An 18,188-nucleotide genomic window follows, 5' to 3' on the forward strand; every position below is an offset into this window, starting at 1 on the left:
TTATTTTGCCCATTTAAATCCATGTTGAATTATCTTTCAGCAAGGCCTTCTACTAACTCCCTCGCGCCTCTGTTCATTATTTCGGGGGATTGTCCCTTGTCTAAAGGGTGGTTTAAGCAACATCTGGAAGCAGTTCTCCTCAAATCTGGCATTTCATCGCAGCATTATTCAGGGCATTCATTCAGGATAGGGGCTGCAACCACGGCGGCCAATCAAGGGATGTCTCGGACCTCGCTGCAAAGGCTGGGTCGGTGGTCTTCTTCGGCTTACACTGCATATATTCGTCCTGACGTCGACGTTGTCCTCTCAAATCAACGATCCCTAAAGCCGTAATCCAGCTTGTGGCGGTGTTTTTATTGGGCCACGGGTGGCATGTCTCACATCCATGAGCAATCGTTCATGTCGAACTAGAGATATAAGTGTAGGCCTAATGGTAAAAAGAAAATGTTTTTTGTTTACTGCTACATTGCGTAAATGGCGAAGATGCCCTGTTTTCTTAATTTTTTACCGGCCGAGTTGCCGCAACAGCATATAACTGGTGTAATTCTTCAGCTAGTGTTCACTTGACGGGAATTTCTGTTCATAGCCTATAGCCTAGTAATTAATGTGTGCTATGTGTCATTCTATGTACCGGGCTGAGTTGCGTACCGGCGGAGATGCCGCGTATGCGGCCCTATGTGCCATAACGGCGGAGATGCCGTGTTGCCGGCCTGAATTGCCGTACCGGCGGAGATGCCGTGTTTGTCGGCCTGAATTGCTGTACCGGCGGAGATGCCGTGTTTTCCCGGCCTGAGTCGCCGATGACCAAAATACGGGCAGTATTTCGAATGCTGTTTCGGTACAGATCACTGTTTTTGCTTTTCTGTTTCAGATCCGTGCCACACAGAGGTAAGCTACATATTTTATAAATAAAATCGTATTTCATTTTCGTGTGTAGGCTACTATTTCCTTCATGTTCCAATTTCAGTCACGTTTTGGGGGTTACATCATGGTTCCCTACCCCTATATATTAAATGTATTAATATATCTAATGTATTAATACAAATATATTAATATAACGATGGAGTTCAATCTCCAATACTATGTTCAAATTATGCTCTTGTTCAATAAAACATTTTGCATATCTGCAAACAGTCTCTCCTGATTGAAATCATATATTGCTGGATTCAGCACCGTCATAGCTTTACAGAAAACCCTGGTTGGTGTTTCTGGGACTAGCCCAGTCAAAGCTGCCTTTTTTTTATTATTATTATAAATTAATAAATTTATTATAGACCCTAATATTTGATATTTCCACTTAATGTATTTCTGTGTTTGTAGTGCTGTATTTCCTCAATTCATCAACATATTCACATTCTATTTTTTCAGACTGGGTCAGACTGGTGGTAAGTGAAATGAGCTTTATTCACAAAATCCAACACGAGGAATGGTGAGCAGGCCAAACATAAAACAGAACTTAGCTGAGGTAGTTAGAGTCCTTGGGTAGCAGCAGACAGCAGGAGGTTGATAGCAGTTAGGATTCTCGGTAGGGCAACAGGTAAGTAGCAGGAGAGAGTCTAGGTGTCTTGTAGCTAAGTGTAGCGATGAGACCAGACAAAGAGTGAATGAGCATGTGCCGAATATAAAGATGGTGGACTAATGAGGTGCAGGTGGCGAACTGATGAGTGGCCTGATGAAGTGCAGGTGTGAGTGATCAGTATTGAGGAGATAGTGAACGGATGAGAGGAGTGAGTGCTGGTGAAGGTGGGACCCTGACATGTAGAGGAACCCCTTGCCCACTTTCACACAAAATGTGGGATGAATCAGAGCTTGCATTGTGAAACTACATGAGATCAAATTTAACATCTTCCATTCGGCCTGGCTTTATTTTGCACTTTTTTAATTTATGGGGTGTGCCAAAATATCTGTCAATTAAACCACATTTGCAGTAAAATATTTTTATACAAGAATCAATTCCATGTGGCCGGTTAGCTCAGTTGATAGAGCAGGCACACATATGCGGAGGTTTATTCCTCGACGTAGAAGGTCCAGTGTTTGAGTCCGACCTGTCACAGTTTCCTGCATGTCTTTCCACTCTCCCTCCCAGTAGTGGTTTTTGGCATGGGCAAAGCGGGCAGCCGCCCGGAGCGGTATTTTTTTCATGACACATGGGGGGCGGCACGAGCACTTAAAAAAATCCTTGAAGTGGTTTTCTACTGTATTATCTATCATTTCACTGTGTGGGGAATTGGCAAATTGGCACCCCTGCTTGCTGAGAAGGTACCGTGCACAGAGAAGCTGTGTGAGAAGGGGAAAGGGGAGCGGGGGACAGTTCACCTCTGGGTCGCACGGGTTGCTGGGCATAGGCACCGATACCGTTGGTGCTCCGCTTATACTGAGCATCCACGAAGCTGATCGCGGTTATGTGTCAGTTAAACTTTTCAACTCCAATCCTATCTTTAGTTGAAAGATAGCCTACTTTACGGCTTTATTATCAAGTTGATAGGCGTGTGTGTTCGTGTCGGCTGTCTGAAATGCAAACACTTTTTTGACTACTTTTTTTTAAAAAAAGCACCCATGGAGGAAAACATAAATCGGCAGCTATGTTGCTTGGTCTCCCAAATGGAATGGTCCGGACAAGAGGGGGAACAGAGGACCATGAGCCTCCCTTGAGCTTATCACTTTTAGGCATGATAAGGATGCATGCTTTGCACTTCTCGACGATATCAGCTGCATAGTTGTTATCAAAGTAAACTCGCTTGCCATCGCGGTGATGCGGTCGTAGCCGGTTTCGGAATTAGCGCTCTATGAGCCCGTTGGACTTGAAGCTCAACTTCAGCTGGCAGATTGAGGTGACTTTTGAGTAGTTCACTTACAAAGTCAGTGACCGATTTCCCCTCTTTTCCTTCTGGTACACCATAGATTTGGATATTATTTCTTCTAGAGCGACTCTCCAAATCCACTATCTTGTCCTACATCTCCGAGTTTCCTTCCTGAAAATGTGCTTGTTGAAATGAATACTTGTAGTGGATAAACATATTATTGTAACCCCAAGAGCTGGAGTAGAGTGCTGTGCCACCGCCCAACAGAGAAGGACACCTGTGATCCATCCGCCCCAACGGTCACCAAATCCCGCACACAAGATCAGCAAGTCATGGCGTTATATGGCAGATGCAGCCGAGGCAACGTTTGCGGCAGAAAAAAATTATGACAAGAGGATTGTAAAAGAAACGAGATTGCGCGCAGCTGGACAACAGTCTTTTGCTCTGTGTGCTCCGCTTCTCAGCAGCCAGCAGCTCCAAACCACTTCCACTTAAGTATATCCAAGATGCATGCAAATGATTATGTCCTGCAACAGCGGAATTAGACTACCGGCACCTTTTTTGGTCCAATTCAGGCACTGGATATAGGGGAGATGTATTTTGTCAGTATATACGGAACCAGACTAGCTGTTTCCATGTTTTCAGTCTTTATGCTAAGCTAAGTTAAATGCATCCATTTTTAGCACACAGACATGAACGTGCTATCCATCCTCTCATCTAACTCTAAAGAAAGTGAATACCTGGACTTCCCCTAAATGTTTCCCCAAAACAATGCCTAGTTTATTATTTTCACACTCATTATTTTTTTATTTAAGTTTTGAAATGTATAGTTTATATATAAACTCCATCTGAAAATATTGTTCTTACAATGTACAGTAATCTACATCAGCCTGGAAGAGAGTAGACCACATGTCAAAGTTTGGTTCTTCTGCATGCGTTGATTTTTTAATAAAAATAAAGATAAGGAGAATAAAAACTAAATAAATTAAATGTTTGAAGTGTTATTCCAATGTGTAGTGTCCCAAACATTGCCTGAAACACAGCTTTTGTTATCTAATAATATAAGGCTACTACAGTGGGCTTGTACACTAGGTGGCAGTCCAGGTATGTTGTATGTAGCATTGATGTACTCCAACACTCCATGTTACACCCACACAGGGTAATGCTGTTCTCTTGCTGTTCTGTGGAAGCGGTATAAAGGATGAGTCAACAAGTAAAAGTTAATGTGCTGTCAGCATTAAGCTGGTGGATTCATCTCTTTCTTTAGGTTATTTATATGTGCAGTACCACCGAAAGGCCAAGACTACTCATAAAGATGATCCATGCAGGTCCTGCTTTCTCTTCTCCACATTGATGCATCAACCCCACCTATGATGAGCATTATGCTAAAGCTACATTACAATTCAGGGTCTGGACCCTTCACAGTCTGCATTTTGTTCCATATGTGCTCTTTCTAATAAAAGCCTGAAAACCAGCCTTTCTTTGACTAAGGACTATGGGGAATTTTTCTTTTTCAGTCCATAGTGTTCCATTATCCCTTAGTTCTCAACTGGTGGGTGGGAATGGACCATCTTGAGTGGGAAGAAAGTGAACCATGAAACATCAAATTGTGAGAAATGTTTCATATTGTTATATAATGGCCTGTAAAAATGTAAATGGTAAAATGTACCCATATCTGCTGCAGCATGTCATATCAAATACTAACATGGATGTAACACCTCTAAAACATCCAATGGAATGAGCATGAGTACATCTTTAAAGCCACCCACTTTACCAAAATCAACTGTACTGTGTCGGCTGTAAAAAGCCTTCAGGTTGCACAGATCTAAATTCTCCCAATCTACAATCTCGTAAATGAATACATACTGTTATTTTTCTCAAGAAGTAAAATTCACATTATATGACAGACAATGATGCAATTATGAAAATCATTTTATTGAAAATAGTCTTTATATATGACATTTTGATTGATCATTACTTTCAGGAATAAAGATATTTGCAGTCAATGAGGTCCTTCTGCAAACCTTTCAGGACCTCTGTGTGACAGGAGAGGCTGAGAACAGGTGTGTTGATTGGGTTTGGTAAATGCAGACAAAAAGTAGAGCCATGTCTTCAGGAATGGCCAGAGATGATGATGAAGTCAATGGAAAGTGAAGATACTGCGCTGTGAGGGCTCCAGCTGAATCCTTTATTCAACACCTTTCATGAACTCAAGGAACTCTGTCAGAGAGAATGCATTAATATATACATATTAATATTTATATAATTCATCTTCTATTTCCGACTTGAACACACACTTTAGGAGAGTAACGATTCTCGGAGATCCTTTGTATTTACAACATCTGCCTAAATTTGTTGATAAATGGGTGCAAACAGCTTTCATGTTGGGCAGAAGACTAGTTGTACAATCTTTTTTTATGATTATTTTTTTGGGGCATTTTAGGCCTTTATTTTGACAGGACAGCTGAAGACATGAAAGGGGAGAGAGAGGGGGAATGACATGCAGCAAAGGGCCGCAGGTCGGAGTCGACCCTTGGGCCGCTGCGTTGAGGAATGAGCCTCTATATATATGGACGCGCGCTCTACCAGGTGAGCTACCCAGGCACCCTACAATGGACATCTGACCAAACGCCTACTTTAAGACAATGGCTTCTCTTACGTAATATGATCATGCATAAAAAAAAAAAAACATAATTTAAAGGAGAACTCCGGCCGATTTTTACCTGAATCTTGATTACTAGATATCTACGAGTACTGTTGATAGGAAAAACAATGACCAAAATTGGTGCTTGCAAACTGGAGTTGCTGCAGCTAATGACAAGAGCTCCCAGTTAGCTAAAATGCCAGTTGTTGGGGCATAATTCTAAAGAGTGCCTTTGTAGGTAGGATTCCGAAGATCCAGGACTTAGCCAAAAAATGTGAACATCGACAACTTCTCAGTCCCTCCCCCCTTTCTGCTAAAGCCCAAAATGGTCTCCTAAGCCCCTCCCCCCACAAGGGAGAATGAATGCGTGTGCATGAGCAATGATTAACACGCAGTTAGACACCCCCCCTGGCCCTGATTGGTGCATCTGAACAGTGAGCTATGGATTTTTGCAAATCGCACTACAGGCTGTAGGTGGTGCCAGAGGAGCCAGATTTTTTTTTAAATTACCTACATGTAGTTCTACTCGAACATAGGGTCAGTTTCAGCAAATAGAACAAAAAGTTAGTTTTATATGTCTTACCTACTGCACCTTTAACAGACACAAATAAAATTATTTAATTAAAATTTCTGTGCTTCAAGTTGGCCTCATTAAAGTCTCCTGCAATTATATGACCACCGTCTGGGTGGGCCTGCTGCTGTTTGTTTATGGTGTTCAGCAGGAGCGAGAGCGCCGTGTTTACATTGGTGTCGTGTGGAATATACACAGTCGTGACGTGACGATCACTACTGTTAGCTCTCTCAGTAGAAAAAAAGGCCGGCATCTTACAGACATGTACTCGAGGTCAGGGGAACAGTGTTTATCTATAATTGTCCCATTATTACACCAGTTATCATGCACATACATACAGAGCCCCCCTCCTCTGCTCTTACCGGAGTCCTCAGTCATGTCCCAGCGGAGCAGAGTGCGACCTGCTAGCTGCATGCTAGCATCGGGTATCCCCAGGTAAAGCCAGGTTTCAGTGATAATCAAAACACAGCAGTCACGAACATAGTGATTTCCAGAGTTGTAATTCCAAGTCGTCCATTTTATGCACCAGGGATCTGGCATTGGAGAGATACAGGCTCGGTCTGCGCCGCCTCCTAGACCTGATAACAATCCACGGAGAGCCCAGCGGTCTCGCTATGTCATTTGGGATGTTGTGCATATAATGAAAGACACTCGAAATAGATATCTCGTGCTTGTCACCGATGTCCTCTGGTCTGGAGGACATAGCCAGACCACTGGGCGCTCCATGGATTGTTGTCGGCAGTGGCAGGCGACGAAGGCGGCGGCAGGAGAGAAAGCAGAAGTGAGGATGCCGGTCAGGCCTGCTAGCCCGGCTAAGGACACTACCATACAGACCTCCACTGCACACAAAATGGATGAGCTGGAACTCAGCATAGCAACGAACAACTATACACGGAACTGCTGCGTGATGATTAGCACCGAAACCTTGCTGAACCCCCTCATGCCGGATGCTGCTATGCAGGTAGCAGGCCGAGCTAGCTACCAGCATAATCGAGACAAGGTAAGTGACAGTACAAACTTTGAATTTAAACGGTTTCTTCACAATGTCTGAGTTGAAAACGCATCTTGTTGTCACGTAAGGGCCCTGTTCATGTTGCATAGAAATTTTGATTGCATTTTGTGTCTGCTAAGAGGCACAAAGGCACTCTTTAGAATTATACCCCCACAACTGGCAATTTAGCTAACTGGGAGCTCTGGTCATTAGCTGCAGCAACTCCAGTTTGCTAGCACAGATTTTGGTCGTTTTTTTCCCTATCGACAGTACTCGTAGATCTATCTAGAGATCAAGATTCAGGTAAAAATCGGCCAGAGCGCTCCTTTAAGCCTTGCCAGAAACGTAAGAAATGGGAGAACTAAATGTATATTGGTGTAGAGTAAGATGAAGCTGAATTCCCTAGCAGCATGACCTTTAATTTATTTACATATAGTTACATAAATATGCAAGACTATACTGTCTCCTGTAGTTCTTTCTTATCTTTTGGTTCTTTTCTTTATTTACAGTGCTCATATAATGCTCATTTTCAGGTTTATAATTTTATTTAGAGGTTATATCAGAATAGGTTTACATGGTTTCATTTTCAAAAAACATCATATTTTTGTTGTACTGCACATTGCTGCAGCTCTTGTTTTCACCCTGTGCATTGAGCTCTCTGTTTTAGCTACAGAGTGAGGCATCTCACTTCTGTTTCATCTTTGTTGAGAGTCGCACATGCGCAGTACCTAAGTAAGGACTACTAGCCAGTCAGAAGCAGAGTATGAGGGTGTGCCATGCTAGCAGCTAGGCGAGCATTATAAACGTGTTACAAAGTGACGCGCGTTCGTCACGGAAGTAAAGGCTGGACTACAATAGAGCTGTCTGTAGCAGTTTGTGAACAGTGTTTTCTGTTGGAAATGGTAAGTGCCTTTGGGGTGGACTTTGGGCTTTTTTACTTTGTAAACCTATAACGTGCACATAAAAGATATATAACACAATAAAGAAAAGGGAAAAAGCCAAAAAGCATAATATGAGCACTTTAAAGCTATTTTTTTTACTGATGTTATCTTTTGCCCCGCTTTATCCCATAGATGAGAAGATTTGTTGGAAATAATATGTAATAAATGGTTTTGTAATGTATACTGTGCATATTTATGTATATGTTAAATGTATATTCACTTTTTTATATACAAAATTATATCTGTACATAATAGTTAAATGTTTGTTTACCTTGTTCAGCTTTGTTGAACTTAGATAGATGGATAGATAGAAGGACTTTAATAATCCCAAACAGGGAAACTACGTAAATTAGTTGTTTTTAGTTGTATCTGTATTTCTGTGTGTGTACTTTGAGAGCAACAAAAAGCCGGAGTCAAATTCCCTGTATGTGTTCATTAAAGCTGATTCATTCTGATTCTATATGCAGACATTTTCTGACAAGGACCTCTTGTGGCAGTGTGGTGTTGTTGTGGAAGTTTATGACAAACAATGTATTTTGTTGTTCAGTTTGGAAGACTTGTGTTTCCTGCTAACTTTAATCACAAATGCAAATTCTTTGCCTTTGAATATTGTTTGTCGAACATTCAGTTGTGCTGCTGATTGGCTGGCTCCCTTACCGTCATAATCAATTTTCCCATCATTGTTTTTATCTCCATCCTTCATCAGCTCCTCAATGTCATCTTCTGTGATGGCCTCTCCAGTGGACTCCAACATGGTCTTCAGCTCTTCTAAGTCTATGTAGCCATCTCCATTCCTCAAAACAAGATAAAGGAATTATACTCATCTGGAATATGTTGAAACCTTTAGCACTAAGCTGTTCTGAGTGTACTGTGTTTTCTAACACAGTGTGAGTGAAAGTGAAGTTGTGGGTATTTATCAAAGATACCAAGAGAGTTTTGTTTGACTTTAGTGATATTTCAAACATCTGTCAATATACTAGCACTGATTCCTCTTACATTAACTTGAATGTTGAAGTAGCTTTATGCAGTGTGTGAAAATACAAAGAGGAACCTACTTGTCAAACATGCGGAACAGTTCAGCCAACTCCTCCTCTGATTTTCCTTTGCTCTCCTCCTTCATGCAGCGGACCATCATAACCAAGAACTCATCAAAATCAACTGTGCCACTTCCTGTTAACATGACGAACAATATTATAAAGACTCCTTATGTCTATGTTATACTTGCAGTTATTAGACCTCAACATACAGTGTTCATTTAATATTTAAATGATTTTATTCCACTCTAAAAAATATGTGCTGCTGATGTCTACAGTGATTTGACAGGTGTAATGATGCTGACATACCATCCTCATCCACCTCATCAATCATCTCCTGTAACTCTTCAGGGGTGGGATTCTGTCCCAGCATCCTCATCACCTTTCCCAACTCTTTGGTGCTGATGCAGCCGTCCTCTGCATCCTGGATGAAGATGTCAAACGCAGCCTTGAACTCTAGAAGGGACACAGTAACTGTTACTGTCTGACAAGGACAAAAGAGCTGTAAGTTACTCATAACTACAAACAGAGACATCCATGTCCACAACGTAACACCAAGAAGAATTGCCGACATAAAAACCATGTAAAAATGTTATCCAACATAACCAGGCCAGCCAAGTATTTTGTGGCTCTAGATATCAGTAATTAATCGGAAATGCTTTACTATGCAAAGGTTATACAGGATGTTTAGTGGAAATAATTGAATTTGGCTCTTATTCCTGGGAAACCAGGCATTTTATTAAAAGAACAGCTCCACTACGACCCTAATAAATAGTCATTATTCATTTATTAGTCTGGATGAAATACATTTTCAGGATAAAGCCTGACATCTGGCGCGGTGCCAGGTTTTGCCCCTCCGCTTCCCCTCTCTCTGTGTTGCCGTTCCTAAACTCTGTCCGCTACAAGAAATAGCAACCTTCCAGCTAGCAAGCTACACGTGTTTTTTTTTCCAAAGAAAATTTGGATGGTGCAACAAGGCAGACCTACTTGGTTCTTTCGGAGAATTATTGTAAAGATTTACAAAAAATATGTTTAGGGCATTTCCGCTCTAACTGGGACGTTTTGCGACTGATTGGTGGGATTGCTGTGGACCAAGTACATACAGAGATACACTGGTAAGAGCAAATGAGGTTTAACCATGTATCTAGCTAATTTAAAGAGCTCACGTACTGTATTGTGTCAACAGTTAACTTCATTTAATATATTGTTATTGTAATGTGGCACTTTCTTTTGCATGGTGCAGAAGTTCCACGAGACAAGTTATTTCCCGAGACTATTTAGCAGAGCCGCCGTCTGGAGCTGCCTAGAGCGTTTTTTGCTCCTATCCCAGAATGTATAGTGTGAAGTAGCCAGACCTTACTCCACAGCGCTGTGGAGACAGAGCTGGCAATGCGAGACTATTTATTTATTAATAGAAACCTTATTCTGAATGTACGCTGAATTATTTGCTTACCTGTAGACATATTTATATATTATATATTTTTAATAGTCAGCCAACCTGCAGTGACAGATTAAGTTAACAACTTAGTGGAATCCATTAAGTAGACAAGGTATATCAATCAAGAAAACAGCTTGGAAATTATTATATATTATTACACTAAATAATTTGGGACAACCCTATACTATTCAATTAGATCCAGAAGAAAAGCCTTAAAAGCCAAGAAACTTAACTGAGGAACCAAATAAAGAAACAAATGGACAATTTTCACTGTTTGTTTCAACCACACTTGGAGAACCGTTAAGATAAGTCAAATAGACTTGAAATGTTCTGTTTGAGACGCAACCAGATGTTTTAACAGCAGTGACAGTTCCTCTCTTGGGCACTTCATGGATGTACGGCAGCCAGTGATAAATCTCTCAACAATCTCCTGTTTGAAAAGGAGCTTTCGTTATTTATCCATACAGTAGATGTGCTTGTACACAATCATGTATGTGTAATGACAGTGTATGGGCATATTTCATTTTAATGTTTTTATCTTTTCATTGTTTGAACAAATTGTGAAAGTCAATAAAACTTAAAGTACTATTCGCATAGGACTAGTACTACCAGGGGACCTTGCAGGATTTAGAATTTGTCTGTTTTGCCCACTTGTTGCACTTTTTGGTCTCTCCCCAAAAACTGCAAATTTGTCAAACCTATAGCTAGGCGATTGATTCTCCTTAATTGGAAATCAAGCCAACCACCTACTCATATAAACTGGGTATGTGACTTAATGAGCTGCATCCATCTTGGAAATATAAGATATCTGAGAGATGGGAAGCAGGAGAAATTTAAGATGATTTGGAACCTATTTATTTCCTACTTCTCTTCTATGCTACTGGGATCACTCCCATCACTGTCTTAATTTGTTCCCTGCTTATCCCAGTTATGTTATTTTGTAACTTTTCTGCATTAAAATGTCTAAAAATGACCATGCCTATGTTATATATTTTTATGAGTTGTGTTCTTACACTATCCCAAATGTTTCCACCAAATGTCAAACTCAGAGAAATCTGTTATTTTATTTTCAGACACGTCACGTTTCATTTAGTCGCCTGTCAGTGGCGTCATATAACCTTTCACCATCTAGTTACTCGTAACTTCCGTCAAAACACGGCAACCAGATGATATGTTCAGGAGTAATTGTAAATCATACAATGTCACAGAAAAAATACTTGTAACCGTAATATTGCTTTTTTTTTGCTTTTGTGCTGGTTGACAAGCAGCTAACGTTAATGCTCATGCTTGGTGGATGACATTATAGGGTTACAACATCGTTCAACATGCTCATAAAGTTATTTTTGGTATGATTGTTTTGACCGTGGTTAACAGCACTGGGCTAACCCACGAATGAGTTCACTAGTAACGTTAACGTTAGCTGTATAGATAGACGATTAATCTAATGCTAATTTAGCCAGCTAGTTAGCACATCCCGGTCTGCCTGCCTCACTCCCCCGGCGCAGAGAGACTCAGTCGGGATGAGAGCTGACAACTGCCCCGGGATATATAACTAGCTAGTTACCGTTAGCCCCCAGTCAGCTAGAAGACAGCCACTTAGCTACAGCAATCCCCCCGGCCAGCACTTAACTCCAGTGCCTGGTGCTTACGACGCTAACGGCAGTTTAATGAAGCGTCGGGAAACAGACCATATCAGACCCAACACCCGAGTCACAACAGCGGCCATCCAAACGTTAGCTACCTAGCTACGTCTCTGTTAGCGCTACCAGTGTCCGTGCTGAAAATCTCCTCCCTGCCGAATTTCTCCCCCCTTCGTGTTTAGCTGTCTTTATGGTTAGCTAAATCAACCCGACAAAAGGTGGGTCAAGCACCAAAACGAAACGTTAAGATTACAGAAAAGTGAAGGGGAGATCATTCCGGGCAGCTGGGAGATGTTCTGCTGCTACACAACAGGCATCGAACGTCCTCGCCATCGCAGAGATCCCCCCGGCAATCCCCACCCACACCTGTCTCTCAGCCTCGTTGAGTAGCACAACAAACCCGTCCGCCCTTGTGTTGAAACCATTGAAAAGGTGACATAGATATGTGAAATATTTTGTGTTATAATGTTAGCTTGCTGGCTCACTAGCTAACTGGTCAGCTAACAATAACAATCAAATTATGTTGGGGAAACTGCAGTTATTTTATTAGAATAACATGAATAAACGTTACTAAACGTAACGTGAATAAACTTGAATGGGTAAACTCGTCCGTGAATAGATGCATTCTAACCAGCGAAGGTGTTTAACACAAAAAACTACAACTCCCATAATTCCACGCAACTTCCCAACGTCATCAAAAGTCCGTGTTTACCATCCATTGTTTTGGTTGAGAGACCCCTAGCGGCAGAAAGTTACATATTGTACGTTTAATTATTTTTATTCATGGTGGAATACGGTGGAATACGGTGGAATTTGTATTTACACATTAAAGACATGGCAGATTCATACGGGAATAAGATCACAGACAACCGTCGCAATTGTTACAGATTACTACAGGTCTCTAGGTAATACTAGTCCTGTGTGACTTGGGTTAAAGACATAGTTTATTACATAGTATTGTTAGTAGCAGTAGTTGTACTTGTAAATATAGTGTTATGAGTATTATCAGTTTAGGTATGGTGAATATAGATAGTAGTAGTAATAAGTAATAGCAGTAGTAGTTTTCTCACCATTTTTTTGTTCCTCTGTCAAGTTCTCAACCTTAAGGGAAACAAAGTGAAGATGATCATTATATACCACTGTGTTTATTTTTTTTATGTATTTTTTTATTTGACAGGGACAGTGCATATTAATTCACATTTCTGTAGTTTTTTAGTAGTTTTTTTTTTAATCTGCAGTCCCTGGCCAGATGTTACAATAGGCTCCCTAAAAAGCAATGATAAGCATTCTAACATTAGTACAACATTAAAAATACAAATATACATTACGTTTCCCCGTTTCAATGCACTCAGTGCAGGCGGACTGTAATGTCACACTGCTTTCCTCACTTACTATTCTTGTTGTGTGGCAGAGTACAAAGGGGGGGATTTCTGACACCAGTACTGTTGTCTGGCTGGCTCATTTGTTTTAATAGCCATCAGCTGTCCCTTCTCTTCTTCCCTCAGCGCTTCTTTTTTCTATTGTCGGGCACAGACATGAACTAACCACAGCAGCCTGTCACTCCGTGCTCTGTCTGTCTTACACCTTTCAGTATCGTACAAGTTAAAGGAACACACAGAGACTCTTGTTTTTGTGTGTGCAGTAAAACCCTTTTTTTTTCTTTTTTCTTTTTACAAAAAGTAAACATCAAGAAAGTGGTAATCACAGAAGATAAACCATAAACTCAGTTAGTGATCATTGCAAACAACCACAAGCACGACTGCAGTCAGAACCCAGGAGGGACCTAAAAAATACTGGTGTCTATTCATTAATCTTTGTCATTGTATGGATATTTTTATGTTCTATTAATTATGCTTCAATTTATTTTCTGGAATGCTGTTTCAAAGTTGTGTCCATACTGATGGAATAAAACACTATATTCATATATTTTCTTCTAAATGTATTCTATAACTATTCGAAGAATGATTATAAATTTCATAGTTTGTAAAAGCAACCCCCCCCCCCCCCCCCAAATAAAAAAAAATTAAATACCAAGGACATGACCTCAGTGTCCTCAGCAGAAGCTACGGCCCTGCCCACAAGTAGAAATTCAAATCAATTCAGAATCTATTAATTTACCCTTAAAAATCCCTATTATTTTATAGATGTTCCAAGACCTTTATCTGTCCAATACAATGACTATATGATATATACTGTAAAATGTGTTACATTTACACTACCAGGTGTCAAAAATCAAATCCTGACAACATAATCTAAACCAATAACACAGCAGCAGCGAGGTAAATCCAAACTTCTCTGGCAGTCTCAACAAAAGTTTGATGTTTGATCTTCACAGAAGTAGCAGCTTCTACTATTTCACATAGTGTGTAGGTGTTTTTGTTCCACAAATGTTAAACTTGACTTTGGAATTACAGAGCAGCTGTTCGTGTTAACAGCTGTCACATTGGCTTCTGAACTTTTTCAAACGCATGAAAGCCAGCAGACTTCCCCTATCGTGTCATGCAAGAGTGTATTCCTGTTCATTTTTTGTTGTTGAAGCACAACACACAAGAATAGGATCTGTTCCAGGTTTTCTGATTATTACACGCTATACAAGTCATTACATCAGAGTGAAATAAAAGAAATAAAACAGCCTATCATGCATGTCTTTATTGTACTCACTGCTGCTTTATACACGTCATCCATGGCTGCTGGTCCTTCCCTGCCTCTGACACACCGCTGCACTCACTGCTGCACTCAGACACAGCACAAGTACTGCCAGCAATGACTGCCTCAGTCTTTATTGTTGAAGGAGTGTGGCACTAAAAAACCCATCCCGCAAAATCCAAGGGTGATGGAGGGAGGAGTGACTGAGAGAGATTTCTATAAATAGGAAACAACAGAAGCCACCCGACAATGGGGAAACACTGACAGCAGCAGCTAAGTGGGGATGGTCTTGTTGGGTTTACAAGGTGTCTGTGTGTTCAGCTCAGCTCATTTTAATGTTCCTTTGCCCTACAAAGCCTAAACATGATAGATGCAATATCGTTTTATCCTGGAGGACAATGTTGCACTACGTTTTTCACATGAAAAGAGTGTATGTTAAGAATGGAAAAGTGGGCTTGAGAGAGAAGTTCAAATCCTAGCTCCTTTCTCACCTCCACACAGCTGACCAATCACATCATGAAGTGGGTGTAAAGCATGCTGGCAGGTTTACTGCACTCTCTGACACAGAGACAGCCAACTAAAGCAAGGCAGTATGTTTATTTAAAGGTAGCTGGTATGGTGGCCATAGCTATCCTTAGATACAGCTGCATTTGACTCCTTTTTCCCCCTATGTCTCCTGTGATGACATGCTAATTCAGTTTGTTATACCACATAAATAATGAGGCAGAAAAATACAGTATTAATGACGAAAAAACTAAGGAGGTTTTCACACCGATAGTTGGTTTGCTTTGATCTGAATCAGTTGATGAGTTTGTAAACTTGGAGCGTTTTCCCCATAGACTGTATATAAGAATGGACCAACAGATCCCGTTGCTCTGGACGGAGACCAGTGAAGGCCGTTAGAAGCACTTTTCCGGTGAGCGCTGAGCGTTACTGCGCAGCCTCCAACTGAGAGAGACGACGTAAATGTGCCGTGAGCAACCTGTCTGAAAGTTGTAAGTCTTCTGGTAGCTGTGCCAAGAGAAATCTCAATCATTCCCAATCTTGCAGAGACGGAGAGCGTAGGTATATGTAAGGAGATAACATAGGCACAGGATAATTATTGCTAACTAAAATGCTAGTTAACATTAGTAATTACACTTAAACAGCTAATGTGAGACGAAACTGCCTGCGTGCTTCTCCTGTACTATACGGTAATTCCTCTACTATGCGATAGTAAGTCGCGTGGTTATGACACAATCGTTAGCCTATTTTTACAAAAACGTCTGCTACGGAGCCATAACGTGAGGTACAAGGTAATGGAGCCTTTTATACATTGTCGTGTTTCTTTAGAAATAAACAATGGACAAATAGAGTCTTTAAACGCTTCAGATGTAAAGTTATTCACTGTCAAAGTGACGTCAAAATGAATGGCAGTCAATGGAATGCTAACGGGGGGTGATCGCTTTGTAGCATCAAAATGGCGCCATAGGAGATTCGAGGTCTGAAGCGAAGCTTACCCCCTTGGTTTTCCCCTTGGTTTGGCTTTTGTTTCCTCACAGAGAAAAATCCAAGTGAACCCAAATGCATCATTACTAACCCTAACCCACGCAAGAACTCCACTTATTGGTCAGATGTGTCTGGGGCGGGAGCAAGAAAGTGAATACAGGAAGAAGGTCCTGTGTCCTAAACTAGTTCATATTTCTTGCATCTCCATGGTCAAACCAGCTCATTTCATTTAAATAATTTTCCAGACAGTATTTCGTTATTTTGCCTGCTCTGCTCACCCAGACTTTGCTCTTTTGCTCTCTCTTCCCTATTTCTGTGAGAGACACATTGCAAGACAGTTTACAGCTACAGTTGCAAAGCACACCTGACTACAGGAGCTGTTTAATTCAAACTTGCGGAATACATCTGGTAGTTGGGTCTGAACAAGGTTGGATCACATTCACCACAAACAAACCGTACCAAAGCATACCAGAGTTCATTTGTAACTGGACCGGTTGTTTTGGTCAGCACCCCAGTGTGATTGCAGTGTCCACATCTGCCTAAACGAACGAAGCTTTAGGGTTCGATTCAACAAAACTAAACAAGGCAGGTGTGAAAACACCCTAAGTAACCAGCTGAACTGGCAGGTTACTGTCTTAGCTTAACAGAGGCAGTATAGCTGACATCTGAGCTGCTGTCTGAAGGGGATATCATGTGATTTATTTGCGGTTTGGTCACCTTTAAATCACACTTTTAAGTTCAGTAGTTGAAATTGACATAAGATGAAAGGACGCATTTTATTTGCAGATACTGAACTGATTTGCAGACTTCTTTAAGGTTGTCCAAAGTCATAGTGCAGTATCTACATGTTTTAGTCTTATGTTAACATCTATGACAACAATTTGTTTTCTAACAAAAACAAAGAAACATTATTATTAAGGATCCGTTAAATGTTGTTATTAAAGAATAGTCACTCAGATACAGTACGTGCTGAGCAGGATATTTTACAGTGCTGCACTGTAATGGCAACAATCATCTCAAACCTATTTTCTCACACGGCAAAGTAAAGGATCTTTTGGAAAGCTCTGCCAAAAATTGGAAAGGCATCACAGAGAATGCTTGTCAGGTCACTCGTATCCATGTCACCATAAACACATGAGCTCTCCATATTTGAACATTTGGAAGGGCAAACACTCTATTCAGATTGAAGGACAATGAATGTTTAGTTTTCATGATTACATATATTCTTCCTTAAAGTAGAGTTAACCTCAGTACGTAGCAGAGTCAGATGTCTACATGAAACAATAGAAACACAGATAGGGCTATTTTGAATGTGTGTCCTTGACTAGAAATAGTAGTCCTCTACCAATAGGGAGGGTGAGAGAGGGACTATGGTAATAAATCTATGTTGTAAGGCTTACACTATGTAAGACAGACAGATAGCACCTGCCAATGTGCAGCAGCTGTAAAGTCAGCTCAATGGTCAGAGATCAAGCCTCTGATTTTAGACCTGGTCTCTCTGGATGGACAGTAATAATTTCACTAATCTTTTGTCAAACTGTTTTGATGAAGATGACAACAAACTGTAGCTTTACAGGTTATCACATTGCTTCAAGTCAAGCATCAATACACAGATTCATATAAACACACACACACCCACACTGTAATTAGACAAATGCCTGAGAGAATAAGTTTCCTTTTGAATGTGGACACAGTTGTGATGGACCTCAGGTCATCGCGTGGACATAGGGACAGAGGGCTCTGTATTGTACTGATATATTTATCCTTTTAAAGATACTTAGCTAGAGATAGTTGTGCTTAGCCTGGAGGAGAAACATTATGGAATCCAAATATGTCAAAAAACACAAAGTCAGCTGCCTGTGTAGATATTAAGAAGCATTTGAACCTTGTTGGAGTTACGACTGTAACCGCCCAAGATGACGCTGCTGTGACGCCCGGAGCAGAAAAGCAACAGGCTGGTGTGATGCCGGCAGACATTGGTAAAATATTTACAG

The 18,188-nt window shown here is 40.8% G+C and overlaps 1 protein-coding gene across 1 annotated transcript; it reads right to left on the bottom strand.

The window, feature by feature from the left end:
• Positions 1-4,715: 4,715 nt before the first annotated feature.
• On the bottom strand, positions 4,716-14,975 carry LOC116050917 (troponin C, slow skeletal and cardiac muscles-like). Its single transcript, XM_031301134.2, has 6 exons — positions 14,722-14,975; positions 13,131-13,161; positions 9,292-9,438; positions 9,004-9,118; positions 8,606-8,742; positions 4,716-5,021 (listed from the first exon to the last, which is right to left on the bottom strand). Exons 1-6 carry the CDS (start codon positions 14,743-14,745, stop codon positions 4,990-4,992), a joined length of 486 nt encoding a protein of 161 aa, XP_031156994.2. The 5' UTR covers positions 14,746-14,975; the 3' UTR covers positions 4,716-4,989.
• Positions 14,976-18,188: the final 3,213 nt, after the last annotated feature.

The sequence above is a fragment of the Sander lucioperca genome, chromosome 12, assembly GCF_008315115.2.
Source record: "Sander lucioperca isolate FBNREF2018 chromosome 12, SLUC_FBN_1.2, whole genome shotgun sequence".
Taxonomy (NCBI): domain Eukaryota; kingdom Metazoa; phylum Chordata; class Actinopteri; order Perciformes; family Percidae; genus Sander; species Sander lucioperca.